The 15,997-nt window shown below is 44.8% G+C and overlaps 1 protein-coding gene across 5 annotated transcripts in view; it reads right to left on the bottom strand.

The window, feature by feature from the left end:
* Positions 1-15,997, bottom strand: part of LOC130526490 (disabled homolog 2-interacting protein-like) — a 37,106-nt gene that overhangs the window by 6,386 nt on the left and 14,723 nt on the right. For 4 of the 5 annotated variants that reach the window (XR_008950759.1, XM_057034205.1, XM_057034204.1 and 1 more), the window contains exons 10-16: positions 10,402-10,625; positions 10,218-10,309; positions 9,665-10,132; positions 9,307-9,578; positions 7,317-7,430; positions 6,880-7,002; positions 6,679-6,758 (exon numbers count right to left, since the gene is read on the bottom strand). Coding sequence is in view for 4 of the 5 variants with exons in the window: in XM_057034205.1 (XP_056890185.1) it covers positions 6,679-6,758; positions 6,880-7,002; positions 7,317-7,430; positions 9,307-9,578; positions 9,665-10,132; positions 10,218-10,309; positions 10,402-10,625 (1,373 nt within the window). In the remaining variant the exon portion in view is untranslated. The remainder of the gene's footprint in view (positions 1-6,678; positions 6,759-6,879; positions 7,003-7,316; positions 7,431-9,306; positions 9,579-9,664; positions 10,133-10,217; positions 10,310-10,401; positions 10,626-15,997) is intronic. The other variant, XM_057034206.1, reaches the window with a different exon arrangement.

Consider the following 15,997-nt stretch of genomic DNA (forward strand, 5'->3'; position numbering starts at 1 on the left):
TCTTATTAAAATTAATACTAAAGCACAAGTTGGAGAAACTAATATCACAATTAAGTGTGGACTGTTAAATATTAGATCTCTTTTGTGTAAATCCCTGTTAGTGCACGACCTGATATCGGATCATCACATTGATTTATTTTGTCTTACTGAGACCTGGCTTCAGGAGGAGGAGTATGTTCGCTTAAATGAATCTACTCCTCCTACCCATCTTAATTATCATATTCCACGTGTTACTGGTCGAAGAGGGGGAGTGGCAGCAATCTATCACTCCAAGTTATTAATTAATCCTAGACCAAAATATGGCTCCAGTTCATTTGAAAGCCTGACTCTTGGCATCACCCATCTGAACTGGAAGATAGAAAAGCCACTTTTGTTTGTAGTTGTATATCGGCCCCCTGCTGGGCCACATTCAGAGTTCCTGTCTGAATTATCTGATTTCTTATCTGACTTGGTCCTTAGAACAGACAAAGTCATTATCATTGGAGACTTTAATATCCATGTTGTAACGATGTTGTGACGTTGTAAATGACAACTTTAGAAATAGCTTCATTTCATTACTGGAGTCAGTTGGTTTCCTCCAGCAGATAAACCAACCAACTCATAGCTTCAACCACACCTTAGATCTAGTTCTGACTTATGGTGTTGAGGTAGAACATGTGTCAGTGTTCCCTCAGAACCCACTCCTGTCAGACCATTCTTTGATCACTTTCACATTTATGATTAAGGATTCTTCTATCCTCAGAACAAAGTCTTACTATAGCACATGTCTTTTAGATAATGCTATAGCTAAGTTTAAGGAAGTGATCCCTGTACTAATCCCAGGACCACCGTGTGTTTCCCCAGGGGTAAATCATTATAAACTTAGCCCTGCTGAGGTTGACTCTATTGCAGAAGGTGCAGCAACCTCACTGAGAATCACGCTTGATTCTGTTGCCCCCCTGAAAAAGAAAATAGTAAATCCGAGGATGTGTGCCCCCTGGTATAATTCACATATCAGGACCCTCAAGCAGAAAGTGCGAAGACTGGAAAGGAAGTGGCATTCTTGTAAAATTGACAGCTATCATGTAGCCTGGAAAGACTGTCTATTAGTTTATAAAAAGGCCCTCCGTAAGGCTAGAACAGCTTATTTTTCTTCCTTAATTGAGGAAAATAAGAGCAACCCCAGGTTTCTTTTCAGCACTGTGGCCAAATTAACCAAGAGTCACAGTGTTTTAGATCCACGTATCCCTTCTTCCCCTTAAGGGAGCCCTTAAGCTCCTTCAGCCCTATATATTTTTCTGAGGCGTCATCGCTAATTCAGAAATCCAAGACCACCACGTGTCTTTTAGATCCCATCCCAACACACCTGTTGAAGGATGTTTCACCATTGATAGGCAGTTCTATCCTGGACCAGATCAATGGTTCTTTAGTGACAGGTTATGTACCCCGGTCCTACAAGGTGGCAGTGATTAAGCCGTTGCTTAAAAAACCATCACTGGATCCTGACGTATTAGCAAATTATAAGCCGATATCCAACCTTCCTTTTATCTCTAAAGTTCTAGAGAAGGTGGTGGTGACTGGAGCACCTGCAGAGGAACAGCCTGTTTGAGATGTTTCAGTCAGGCTTTAGAGCTCATCACAGCACAGAAACAGCACTTCTTAAAGTTACTAATGATCTTCTCATAGCTTCAGATCATGGACTGGTCTCTATGCTGGTTCTGCTGGACCTCAGTCCTGCTTTTGATACAGTTGATCACAGCATCCTGTTACATAGACTGGAACATGTGATTGGGATTAAAGGGACAGCACTAGACTGGTTTAGATCATACTTATCTGATAGATACCAGTTTGCTCATGTCCATGGTACTCCCTCTTCATACAGTAGGGTTAGCCGTGGGGTTCCTGAAGGTTCTGTACTTGGACCAATCCTCTTCACCTTGTACATGCTTCCCTTAGGGAACATTATTCGGCAGCATGGGATAAATTTTCATTGTTATGCTGATGACACTCAGCTTTATTTATCCATGAAACCAGAGGAGACAGAGCAATTAGTGAAGCTTCAGGCCTGTCTTTAAGACATATAGTCTTGGATGTCTTCAAATTTCCTCCTCCTTAACTGAGGTCATGGTGTTTGGTCCTGAACCTCTCAGGGATAGATTAGATCACATGATCACTCTAGATGGTATCTCATTAACATCTAGTCTCTCTGTGAGGAATCTAGGAGTAACTTTTGATCAAAATCTCTCCTTCAACTCACACATTAAATTAGTTTCTAGAAGTGCCTTTTTTCACCTGAGGAACATCACAAAGATCAGGAAGCTACTGACGCAGCCTGATGCTGAAAAGTTAATTTATGCTTTTGTTACTTCCAGGCTGGACTATTGTAATTCTTTATTATCAGAGTGTCCAAACAACTCTTTAAGAGGCCTCCAGTTGATCCAAAATGCTGCAGCCAGAGTTCTGACAGGTATTGACAAAAGAGATCACATAACTCCTGTAATGGCATCTCTTCATTGGCTGCCCATTAAATTTAGAATAATTTTTAAAACCCTTCCTCAGAGGCCTAGCTGCATCCTACTTGGAGGATACCTTACCAGCCCAATAGACCGCTCCGCTCTCAGAATGCTGGTCTACTTGTGGTTCCCAGAGTTTCTAGGAGTAGAATGGGGGGCCGAGCATTTAGCTACCAGGCCCCCCTGCTATGGAACCAGCTCCCTGTCCAGGTACGGGAGGCTGACTCCATTGCTAGTTTTAAGATCAGACTTAAAACCTACCTCTTTGAAAAAGCTTATTGTTGGTAATTTTGTAGTTCCATTTACTATCATAGATAGAAAAATTATCATACTTAGGGGGTCGTCTAATCATTAGGTCACATTCTAGCTGTGCTGTTATAGGCCAGGGCTGCCGGGGTCCGGAAACACGATCACCTGACAGGCCTCTGTCACCCCACTGGGTCATGGTTTCCTCTCCTCTCCTTTCCTCTCCTTTCCTCCTCCTCATCAAGCAGACTAGTTATGATGATTCCTGTATAGTTTTTCTGCTCCCCCCCCCCTCCCCTCTCTGTTTATTTACAGGTATCGCCGCCTTTCGGAGCTGCATGATGACCTCCGGCCCCGCTGACCCGTTGTATAGTGTATTTTTTTGTGTGTTTCTGTGCTCTGTGCCTCTCCTCTCCTCTCCTCTCCTCCTCTCCTCTCCTCTCCTCTCTCTCCTCTCCTCTCCTCTCCTCTCCTCTCCTTCTTCTTCTCCCCTCCTCTCCCTCTCCTCTCCTCTTCCCCCTCCTTCTCCTTCTCCTCTCCTCTCCTCTCCTCTCTCTCCTCTCCTCTCCTCCTCTCCTCTCCTCCTCTCCTCTCCTTTCCTCTCCTCTCCTCTCCTCCTCTCCTCTCCTCTCCTCTCCTCTCCTTTCCTCTCCTCTCCTCTCCTCTCCTCTCCTCTCCTCTTCCCCCTCCGTCAGCAGGAGGGTCCCCCTACATGAGCCTTGTCCTGCTCCAGGTTTCTTCCTGTTAAAGGGGAGTTTTTCCTTGCCACTGTTGCTTGTCTGGGGTTAGGCCCTGGGATTCTGGAAAGCACCTTGAAACAATTTTGATTGTATAAGACGCTATATAAATAAAGATTGATTTGATGATGCACCGATTTGATTTGATTTGATTTGATTCAGGGAGTGTATCATCCTCCTCTGGCCATTCTTCCGTTCCAGACCAAAGAAAAAGTGAGAGGGGGCATCCATCTGGGCGATGTGTTGGAACCTTGAGCGGACCAGAGCGCCCTGAGCAGCCACACCCAGCAGGTCACCTAAAGCAGATGATTTAGTCTTGAGAGACTGAATATGCTCTCTTTTTCCTGCCAAAAGTTGGAGCTCCACCACTTCTCTCTCCAGGTCTCTCATGGACCTGGCCATGTCCCTGCTGGCATTGAGGGTGCACTGTAGACAAAACTGTTTGATGTGGAGCTGTAACTGTGTTTTGTCATTTGAAAATTGCTCCACAGGGTTTTGAAGGCTTCATTAAAAACATTATCATGCAACAGTTGGGTGTTAAAGTGCCAATATGCACTTGCACATTTTGCATTCCTTATATAAGCAACACAACTTACGAGAGAGTGATCAGAGAGACCAACCGGGCTGATAGACACCCTCTTAACTATATTTATATGGTGCCTAAAGAAATAGAAACGATCCAACCTGGCCAGAGAGAGCTGGTTCCCCCTGGAGTGGGTCCAGGTGAATTTTCTCTGACCCGGATGGAAATACCGCCACACGTCACACAACTCACGAGCCTGCACCAGCTTTCTGAGGGTACTTTTTGATGGCAGATGAGGTTCCGGGTGGTTCCTGTCCAGCAGGGGGTTCTCTGTGCAATTAAAATCTCCGCCCAGGAACAGAAACTCATTGTTGTTACAACTGGCGACAACCTTCTCTACCTCGTTTAGCAAAAGCAGCCTGTCCAACCCAGCAGTGGGAGCATACACATTCACAAAAACAAGCTTAACATTTTCAAAGACAGCATTTTTTTTAACAATCTACCTGATACAGGTTCCTCTACAGAGGAGGAGAGAGGTACAAAATCTCTGGAGAAGAGGACCCCCACCTGTCCACTGTTGCTCCTCCTATGGCTAAGAAACAGCTGCCCCGCCCACTCCCTTCTCCAGTCAGGCTCATTGTCCGGAGTGCTGTGGGTCTCCTGAAGAAAGGCTACGCTCAGTTTTTTGCTGGTGATGAGGACGAAAACTGAGGCCCTTTTCGTGTCCTCCCGAGCAACATTAATGTTCAGAGTTCCTAACCTGATATCTGCCATGATGAGGCTGCATGTCAACCCCGTGAACATGGACAGAGGGAACATGTGTAACCTAGTCGGCGCTCTCATGACGAGACCGAACCTTCAGCAGCAGTTTTTTGAGGCGGTATAGTTCCTGGTCAGTAAACGAGGGCTCGCCGAAGCTCCCAGCCCTCACAAGGTGCTTGGCGGACTCATGAAATAGCTGGAGGTCCGGGAAGTAGTCCTCTACCTGTAAAGACCTCATCCCCTTTGTGGTCCTGAGGAAAAACCTAATCTTTGAGAGAGAATAACCATGATGTGTCTCCACCTGAATGTTATCATTATCATTAAAAGTCTCCTGCATGTCTCGTGAACTGTTGCTTTCCTGTGTGTCTAACAAAGCGTTTTGTGCACTCTCTGTGTCCATTGGGGTGCTGTGTGTGTCCTGTGATTTGTGTGTGTGAGGTGAGTTGTTTATGTGTGCACCGTGGTGGGGAGGTTGTGTGTTTCGACCTTACCATGACCTGCCCGTCCTGCAGGCCAGGTGTGTCCACCGCCGGCTCAAGAGCAGGAGACACCTGTTCTTCGGTGGACAGTTTCTTTATCTTATCATTTTTTACCTTTGTATCTGTATTCTTTCTTTTGGTTGATATATTGAGGCTGTTCTCCACGACAACATCCTCCATCTCTAGTACAGTCTCAGCCACTCTTGTGGCCGTCTGCTTCATCAGCTCCCTGGTGAGAAACTCACTCCCTAGGTCCAGGTCCAGCCCTGCTGGCTCCTCCACCTCCATGGTCGTGACTACCATTGTGCCCTGTGTGTGTCCCAGTGACTCTGTGTTTGTGTTGTGCGTAAGTGTAACATTACCTGTGTCACCCTGTCACTGCCCCCGTCGTGCATGCGTGGCGCTGCGCTGATGAGCGGGTCGGCTGGCCAACGAGGGAAGGAGAGGGTTTTACCTGCTTATAATGCTGTTCATTTGCAGATCTTTGTCATCCTGCCGTCTGTCCCGAGAGCCTAGCTCTTAAGTTGATTAGGAGAGGCTCAATGGCCAAGGTATATAACTGTCCAGAAATAGGACATCCCTGTCTTATTTCCCATTGAACGCTCATTGGACAGCTCAGCCCACCACCAACCATCGCTAAACAACAAGCACCTCATGCTTCCAGAACTAGCATACACCATGTAGTGTCCCTCTCCATGTCTCACCCTGAAGGACACGTCTATTGTCTGTGTTGGACACTTGAGGAACATGAAGCACTGCCTCCTGAGCAAGAGCACGTGCCTTAGTTTATCGCTCCTACAGTCCAGACCCACAGTCCTCAGACCACTCGCCATCTTCCTGAAGCCCTGCAGCTCCTGCTCCAGAACCTCATTAGGGATAAACGGGGGAACACTTGAGACAGTGACCCGAGTAAAGGGCACAGCGAGCAGGAAAACCTGCAGGTACGCGCCATTCAGAGTCACCCCCCTTGCCACCAACTCAGCCACCAGTCGCTCCTCTTTCACGAACACCACCACTCCTCTATTCATCCTGGAGGCGTGGGACAGGTTAGAATGTCCCACACGGTCTCCTACGGTCAGGAGAACCTCCTCCACCGGCACCGACGGGTCAGGCTGAACCCGCACCCCGTGTCGGACTGAAAGAGGCGGCGTCACCGATGACACCATCCCCACCATAAAACAGGATGAACCCTTCGCCAAACTGCACCAAACCACTCGACTACAACCACCCCGATGATAGTGGCAGACACACCGCCAAGAAGGGGAAGACTCACAAACTTACAGAAAACTCAGCACGCTCTCCAGCAAACTCCCAGCACGCGGTCAGCGAGAGAGGGCGAGAGAGAGAGAGAGAGAGAGAGAACATAGGACAGGAGCAGAAAAGGAGAGAAAAATGAGGAGATTGACAGAAATAGAAGTAGACGGGGCAGAGAGTTTTACCTGCTGATAATGCTGTTCATCTGCAGATCTTTGTCATCCTGCAGTCTCCTCAGTCGACTCTCTGTGTCCTCGAGTCGAGCCTGGCACACACACGCGCGCGCGCGCACACACACACATTTTTGCTGATTTCTAGGGTCTGTATACAGGGCTCTCTTTTATGAACCAGCATCAGTCAGCTGACCTTGGGTGTTGCCTCCTCACCTGGTATTCCAGCAGCATTCTCTGGTTCTGCTGATCCTGGATCAAAAGTCGGGCTTCACACTCATCCTGACGCAACGCTGCAACTCGTAACTTTTCCTGTAGCAACGCAATCTCCTGCTGATACTGTACAAACCAAATGAAGTATAAAAGGTTATTTATGCCAAATCCTGTCAAATATAAAATAAACATGTAAAAAAATTAATTAAAAAGAATCTCCAACTACACATAATGGTGGAAAATTTGTGCCGAATGTGCAAAATATTCTGTTGTAGTTTGGCCTCCATAACAGGTGGTGGCGCTTGTAAGAAGAGGGTCAATTTAAGGAGACATGACAAGAATCAGATAAAAACCAGAAGAAAAAGTCTAACCCTCCAAAACATCTTTTCATCCCGTGAACCCCAACATACAGCCAGAATCAGTAAAGAAGCAAAATGTACCTTATCTATGAGGGAGTCGTCATTTCGATCTTCATCTGCATCACCATAGGAGGATGCAGAGTTCATGTTGAGCAGCCAGGCAGCAGTTCGGTCCAGAGCACAAGGAGATGGAGCCTGAAAACAAACAAGCTTTAAAGTCTGTTCGGCCCTGTTCTGTTCTATTCTTTACTATCCTCTTCTAGAATATCTCTTTAGCAGGGGGAAAATTGGCCTTTTCAGATTCCCCATAATTCCTAAGGGCAGGGTTGTGGCTAATTGGTGAACGCTGCAGGCTTTATGTCAGTACTATAAGCTTCACCTTGTTTGTATATTGTTTTAATAGACATACTAGCATTACAAATGAGGAAAGTTGAACATTTAGTCAACATTTGGACTTAAACTGAACCAGTCTATGAAAGAGTAGCCAATCAGCTGGTGATACCAAATGTATGGCACTCACCCAAATACATCAATGGCAAGAAGGCAAAGGACAGTTGCAGTGGGTCAAACCCCGTACCACACCCCATATGCCATCAGCCTAATTTGAATTATTTTCTAGAAGTATGAGATGTGGTGTGTTATAACGGTGTGTTATATCCAGCTAGTGGGAAATGGAGGAAAGGAGAGGAAGTGGGGAGGTGTACAGTGCGCATTTATGTTTCACTCTTATGATACAGTATAACAAAATTCAAAGATTTAAAGATCAATCTACATTCAAAAGCAGGCAGACCACACAGTGGAATATTTTAAATAGAAACCTGAATTTCTTTTCAAAGACTTCATTAATGCCTGCAAATACATCAGCATTCCTGTTGAAACAACAAAACCCCACTAAACCTTAAATATCTCAACTAAAAACAGACTCTTAGGAAAGACAGACTTCTTTAGGCTAAAGGACTGGGAAATAAAGTAACATACAGAGGTCTAGCAGAGCATCAACTGGATTGTTGACAAACTGGAGGACATTTCTCCTCATTCCAGAGGCTTCTTCAGTCATTAACAGCTTTGTCCTGACTTAAGTTGAGACTTTTTGTTCCCACTTGACGCAAGAGCTGTGCTTCAACATATTCAGAGCACTGCCGAGGTGCCCTTGAGCAAGGTACTATTCCTGTTACATTCAGAGTGCCTTTCGAGGACAGCTTCCTCAATGATTATATCTCCATTCTTTGTATGTTTATGTATATGCTAATAATGTGTAAAAATTGTGATTTTCCCCTCTGGAGGTTGGTAAAGTCTGCTTCCAGTGTGCCACTCTAACCTCTATCTCAATGTCACTAAAACAAAAGTATAAATATTTGCCCACCCTCACCTCAGATCTCATAAACAAATCAACAGTAGATGGCCAGCCAGGCATGGGTGTTTCAGATTGCATGTTTTTCATTCTGTTCAGTGGTGGCAATGGATGGGTGCTGTGGCAATAGTAAATGAAAGTAAAACCTGTGTGAAAAATGTTTGGTTAAAACAAAAGCTAAAATATTGCACTGATGCAAGCATCCAGACCCTTTTAGGATGATTTGAAATTTAGCTATCTTTTATTTCGATGTTTTAATTTAGGATGTTGACATGAGATGTTCCTGCACCTTGATTGTAGATTCAGTTGACTGGACATGATGTATATATATAGAAGATTACAGTTAAAACCAAAAAGGTCAGATCAACTGCCTCCAAAACTCAGAGACTGCATTTTATTGAAGCACAGATTAAGGGAAGAAACTCCTGCTTAAGAAGGATTCAGAAGGGCAACCATCACTGCAGTTCTCCACCAATGACAATCCAAGGTTTATGAGTGATCACACAAATGTCAGAAACTGATGTAAAGGTTGTAATCAAGAATGACTTGTTCTGATCTGGTCTGATGTTCACCTGCCTGACACTGACAGGGACCATACAATCAGCATAGTGGGGGAAGGGTTAGGTTAAGGGGTCAGATGCAGCAATGAACCAAGCAAGTGCTGAGGAAACCCTAACCCAGCATTACCAGTTACAAAAACCTGCAACCCTACAGCCATACCTTGGTAGCAGGTCTTTTCTCTGGACTGTCCCCTTTTGATGAGGATGACATCTGTCTGAGTCGTGATTGGCTACTGTTCGGCCAGTCTGGACTGGACGATATCATGCTGCCTGAAGCAGGGCGGGGAGGGTAGGCTGAACTTCCACCCCCACTGGTAATGTTTGGAGGTGTCCGACCTCGAGGGGGTCCTGCTGGGGTAGAGCAGGGGAGCGGAGGCTGATCGATGCGTCTCTGAGGACATGAGACGTTTTGACGCAGGGGGATGGTGCTTCCTGTGAAGTGGGACAACATCAATGGTATTACCAGGTCAGTAGATCATAGAGTTTGATTGAGGGTGTAGTTGTCATGCATGCCGTACCTGGTGTCTCTGACAGAGACAGTGCACGTCTTGAGTATTCCTCCCCGCTGCTGCTGCTCGATAAGGCTGACATTCTCTCACCCCTCTCGGGTCCTCCCAGCCCCACTGACATCTGTGTAAGGAATGCTGGTTTGGTTGCTGTGGTGTTCCTGTCTTCAGCATTGCCCTGTGAACCCACAGAGCCATCTGAAGGTGGGGCTTCAGTCTGTTGCCGTGGGGATGTAGTAGTCATGTGATAAACAGGGTTCTGGAAGGACAAGGGAAGGAGCCCTGTCCTACGCTGCCATTGGATGTTGTCAATAACATCGCCTGAGGAGGATTCCTGCAGGTCAAGCAGGGACAGACTGCGATTTTCATTGGTCAGTTCTGCCCCTTCTTTTCGTCCCTCATTGGTCAGTTCAAAGGCCACCTCATTTTCGTTGGGCTCAGAGTAGGATGAACTAGGAGCTGGAGAGTCCTGAGGGCCTGCTTGAAATTACATTGCAGCAGAGGAGAAAGAGAAAGGTCAAAGTGAGGTCAAACATCAGAGATTGAATTAAAGTCAGAGTTCCACCTGATGTTGGCTGCAAACTGGAGCCTTTTGTGACAAAAAATAGGTCTTTGTTCTCTGGAGTTGGCGATGGAAGTCTGGTGAAATCCACCACCCTGCACACAAAGCAATAAGACTGGTAATTGTGTCTGAGTCAGTAAGCACCATTTATGTGCTAACTTATGTTCTGTGTTAATAGAATACTAACCCTCCATCACTGTCACCCTGTAGGCCAACGGAGGGATTACAAGTTGTCAGAGGTGGAGAAAGGGGTGGGGACGGACGAGGTGGGGATCTACTCTGCCCCACATGATGGGACAGGGGAGAGGAAACTGACATACCCCCTTGATTAACCACACCCCCTGGATTAGCAAGAGCTGCTGACATCTCTCGGAGGATCCGAGGGAGTGGAACTAGCTTCACTAAGCAGACCTGTGGTGGAGAGTGGGACAGGTGAGACAGAGACAGAGTGAGACTTTTAACACCACTTTTAGTTACTGTGAGAATAAGTATTCTATTGTTATCATTTAAATGCATTTGTATGTTTAGCACCTAAGTAGCTGAAGAAGAAACAGAGTATTTTTCACCTATCTTGATTTAGTACAGTTGTCCAGAGCACCAGATTTACTGTGAGATTATCTAAAACCTTAAAAGCATCTTGGGAGGAGGTGAAATTCCACAAATATAACGAGATAATGAGCTGATGTGAATAAAGGAAGGAGGTTTGCAGAGGAGCAGCAGAATGACGTAGGGTGTTCCAGAGTGAGCTGCTGCTCGTTCTCCCTTGCAAGGTGTTGGATCGCAATACCTCTCGTGTGTCACTGCTAATCCATGTGTTCTTTGAATGAAGACTTCAAGAACAAAAATGCCAATTTCAAAATGTATTTAGTAATAGAACCAATTCAAGATACAAATATTACAGCGCTCCGGGCCAGTTCATAACCCTAGAATAACTGAGTCCATTGCCAGGGCATGAAGTCTGACAACCTAACTATCCCTTGGCCCAGTCTTTTATAGAAACACAGATGCAAATTATCAATGCTCATACAGTCCAATCTAATCCTTCTTCTTGGATGACCTCGTCCTCTTCTTCCATTCCCATTTGATGTTGTTGCAGTCGTTGTTCTCCGTTGTCTTCCCAGATGGCCAGATCAAATTCACATTCTTCATTCAAATAAGCTTATCAACACCACAATGCTTTCCCGTTTTACAATAGGTGTTTAACACCTCCAGCCAGACTTCCTCCTGAGATCTAAACAACAATCCTGTCAAAGGAATGTCTCTGATCTTTAATACACTTGCTAATGATTCTACCATGCCTAACTTCTAAAGTACTTTTAAGAGAAGACAGGAACATATAGTAGAACACATGATAACAAGATAAACACAACTCTTCAATTGCCACCTGTGTCTGTGTCTTTCGTCACGCAGGGTTTTGCTGTGTTGCTCTGTTTCAACTCTAACATAAGTTGGTCCTTCGAGCTGTATACCGACATCTGTGAGGGAATCTCGTCAGCGGGATGCTGACCACCGAAGACTGTGCACAGCCAGAACCCATCAATGGGGGTTCTGTATCAAAGACCTCGGTCGTGAATTTGACGCGAGGTCAGTTGGGCGGCCTCTTGAGATGAGAAGTCCTCCAGTGACGGACTCCGAACTACATTCTGGTGAACAAACGACACAGACGGGTAAGTAGCATTCCCGCAATTGACTGAGGTTCATTTGGGGAACCAAGACCCATCGGTGGTCTCGACAAAATTGTCGTGGGGATCCTATACTATCCTCCTGAGTTGGAAGCAGAGGCAAGACTTGTCTGCCTCATTGAGGTAGAAGCCTGACAAGTACCAACGAAGGATTTTAAAGGAAGTATAGAAGTCTGAGATTATATGTCCTGTAGAGACTCATATAACTCAAACTGGGACAAGGATAGGCAAAAGACCAGTTCGAAATCCCTCCATGTTGTAGATACATGGGGTCAACAAATTTTGTCAAAATATGGCATGATAAATTTGGATTTGATGGACAATTGGATAAACCAGAGAAATTAAGGGCCTTGATGAAAGAAATAAAAGAAAAGACAGAATCTGTCCAGGCGTCCAGGACCCCCAATAGGCTTTGGTGATTCATTCATCACAGTAGCAGAAGCAAAACCTGGCGTCGAAGATGTTTTTCCAATGATAGAAGTCGCCAAACCAAACAGTGGTGTAGGACTTCAACCCCACACAATGCTGGTCTACAGGACCTGGACACCAGAGGATTATGAAAAAGCTTGTGCTGAAATTCCTAAGCCCGACACAGACATCGAAGCTTGTATAGAGGGAATAAATGAGTTAATTAGAAGTTACTATACAAATGGGGCAGAAACACAAGTCCTGATGACTGTCTTAGGCCCTAAATGGTCAACAGTCAGAGGAAATTGGACTCCCATAGAGCAGGCAACAGGACGGCCCTGGGCCCATGACACAAATGATCTCAGAACTCAAATTGATGGTATATTTGGGAGAATGAGAGGCAAATTCACACACTGTGCTGATTATAGTGCCATAAGAAGGTGCAAGCAGAGAGAAAATGAATCATATGAAGAATATTCTCATAGAATGAGAGATGTGTTTCGTCAGATAAGTGGTATTCCGATAATGACAATGGGCCATATCAACAGCAATTAAAAATAGCACTCCATAATGGTACACATGCAGAAATAAAAGACTTCGTAGAGAAGCACATGAGAGCATTCCCTACAGCATCTGTAAATGAATATGAAAACCATGCCATGCACGCAGAAAGGCATATGAATAAGAAAAAGGGAAAGAAAAGTAGTGAAATATTCCTAGAAGATTAAGTCAAAGCATGTTATTAAGAACAAAGAGGAAGAGGTCACGGCAGAGGAGAGATAATAGTTGTCATTATTGTTGCAAGCCAGGTCACTGGGCAAGAGATTGCAGGAAAAGGAAGGCGGATGAGGAAAGACAGAAGAGAGAATAAGGGGGAGGATAAGTCTCATCCATGGGACACATGACTAGATGTAGAGGAGGTAGAAGTGAATCTTGAGGAGATTTTTAGTGTAAATATTAAAAGACCTTAAATTCAGTTGGAAGTTGAAGGGAGTTTTGTTATGGTTTCTTGTGGATACTGGGGCAGGAAAGACAGTTGTAAAAGATGCTGTTCCACACATTAGGAAATCAACAAACACAATGAGACTGAGATCAGCAAATGGAGTTGTAAATAAAGCAAGACTGTCAGAAGATGTAAATGTTATAGACCCGGTGTCAGGATTACGAGCTAAGACTCAAGTGATTCTGTCACCACAATGTCCAGTCAATCTATTAGGATGTGACTTAATCTCTCAGTTGAGGATTGCACTGTTACCAAGGAAGAAAGGACAAATTAAAATCCAGCACATGACTACAGAAGTAAATGTGTTGGAAGGCCTGGATGAGCTAGTACCCTATTGGACATTAGATGTCGTAGAAAATGCTGGTCCAGCAAATTTCGTTAGATTTGTAAAAGATAAAATATGTGAGCTTGTGTTAGACACAGCTGAATGGGACAATCCACATACACTGCATGTAACCATGCATTATGGTGGACTGCCAGATCCAAAGTATGACAAGAAGTTTGCTCAGCTACCAAAGACAGTTACGGGCGTGGCACAAGATGTCTATGTTCATGAAGAAACTGCAGTGATAATGGTAAACTGCCTGCCATCAACGGCAATAGCTTTATATCACGTTCCAGGCTCAGTCACACACATATCAGTAGCTAAGCCAAAGGATGGTATGTGGAAGCAATTAGGATGTCAAGCAAGAATGTGGTCGGCCTTGATTGATTGATTGATTGATTGATTGATTGATTGATTGATTGATTGATTGATTGATTGATTGATTGGAAACAGGCGGGTCCAGATAGATTGTACAACAGCAGATACAGAGTGTGGAAGGTCACGCTGAACCAAAGAGTGGCTTTCACTCCCTCGCAACATCTCAGTGTTGAGCATGAACAGACATGAGGTTTGTTTATGTTAAAAGAGAAAGAGAAGCTAAGTTCACTCTCTCCTAAATTGTGGTCATAAGCACCTGCAGATGTAGGATTGATTAAAGGAGCAGAACCAGTTAAAATCAGACCAAAGAATGATTATAGGCCTCATCAGAGACAATATTCCCTTAAACCTGATGCACAGGAGGGGATAAAACTGGTCTTACAGTCACTACTGAATCTAAAAGACATCTCTGAGTGCAACCATCTCCATTTCTTTAATTTTTCCTCAACCTTCTCAACAACATTCTCCCAATTCTTTCCGACCATGCACTAATTTCCCAGATACACTCCAAGATATCTCAGGCCATCCCTCCTCCAGGTCAGACCTCGAGGGAGAACGGGGAGGCCCTGACGCCACTCGCTGACACCCAGGGCTTCGCTCTCCCCCCAGTTCACCCTCGCAGACGACACATCACAGAACTTATTAGTAATGTTTAAAACTGTGTTAATATCTTGGTCTTTAATAAAAACAACCACATCATCCGCAGGCCTTGAACACACAAGCAAAGCTTATGGAGGAGGGGTTCCAGGGAGAGCGCATAGAGCATCCCAGACAGAGCACAGCCCTGTCGGACACCTCTACAAACTCTAAAACAGGGGTGTCCAAACTACGGCCCGCGAGCCAACTGTGGTCCTCGGTCCATTCTTAATTGGTCCGCAAGACATTTTATGAATAGAATATGGCCCGCACTTCAACTTTTGCTTGAGTGTATTTTATGTCTTAGTTTTAACACCAGGGGAGCTACTGTTGGCATCAAGGCAGTTGCTCCACCAAAAAGGACTGCTTTTGTGCACCCCTTTCTTATATGTGTGTTAAGAAAATTGCAGAGTACACACCGATGTGTACAGCGCACACACTGCACATGCAAAAGCAGCTCATCTCATCTGATGCAGATTTGCTCCTTGATCATTTGTCCAGATTTTTGGCATGAGTGGTGTCAGATCAGCTTGATGGCCCAATTTATATACCCAGTCCAGCTGATACTCACCAGAATCATTTACTAAATTTATATGCACGTCCAGTTCAGTCTGTTAATGTTGATAACCGTTTCAAGTAAACGTTATTAGGTGTGCTCCTAAGCCTAATAACTTAAATAACAAGCTTGAAATTTACCAGTTCCATTTTCCCCTTTATTGTTTTTTCTCTGCACTGTAAATCTTCTAAGAAGAAATCTTCGGCTGCTGTTCTAGGAATGAGCTACCAAAGCTTTTTCTGAATAATTCAATAAAGATCCATTTATGGAAAGCTGTGATGAAGGCAGTTTTGTCATTAATTATATTCAACAATATAACATATTTGACCACTTTTAATTGATTTTTCTAACTTTAATACACTAAAGTTAAGGCTATATACCTAATTTCTAGTAAGTGACCCAGCCCCTCCTATATGTTTATGTATGTGGCCCTCGGTGAAAAAAGTTTGGACACCCCTGCTCTAAAAGGAGTGCACAAGCTGCCATTGACCTTCAGCACATTCTCAATGCTACTGTACAGCAGCTGGATCTTCGCTATCAGACCAGCGCTGAACCCAAACCTCTCAATAGTTCTCTAGAGGAAGCTGTGTTCAACATGGTCAAAAGCCTTTTCTTGGTCTAAGGAAAGTAGACAACACTCAACCCTGATGAACTGGAGATCTCCAAAACATCCCTAATGAGTAAGACATTGTCTACCATGGACCTGCCAGGTACACAGTACATCTGGTCCGGATGGATGACCTGCTCCATGGCCTCCCTTAGCCAGATGGCCAACGCCTTGGAGAGAATCTTGTA

Source organism: Takifugu flavidus, chromosome 5, assembly GCF_003711565.1.
Source record: "Takifugu flavidus isolate HTHZ2018 chromosome 5, ASM371156v2, whole genome shotgun sequence".
Taxonomy (NCBI): domain Eukaryota; kingdom Metazoa; phylum Chordata; class Actinopteri; order Tetraodontiformes; family Tetraodontidae; genus Takifugu; species Takifugu flavidus.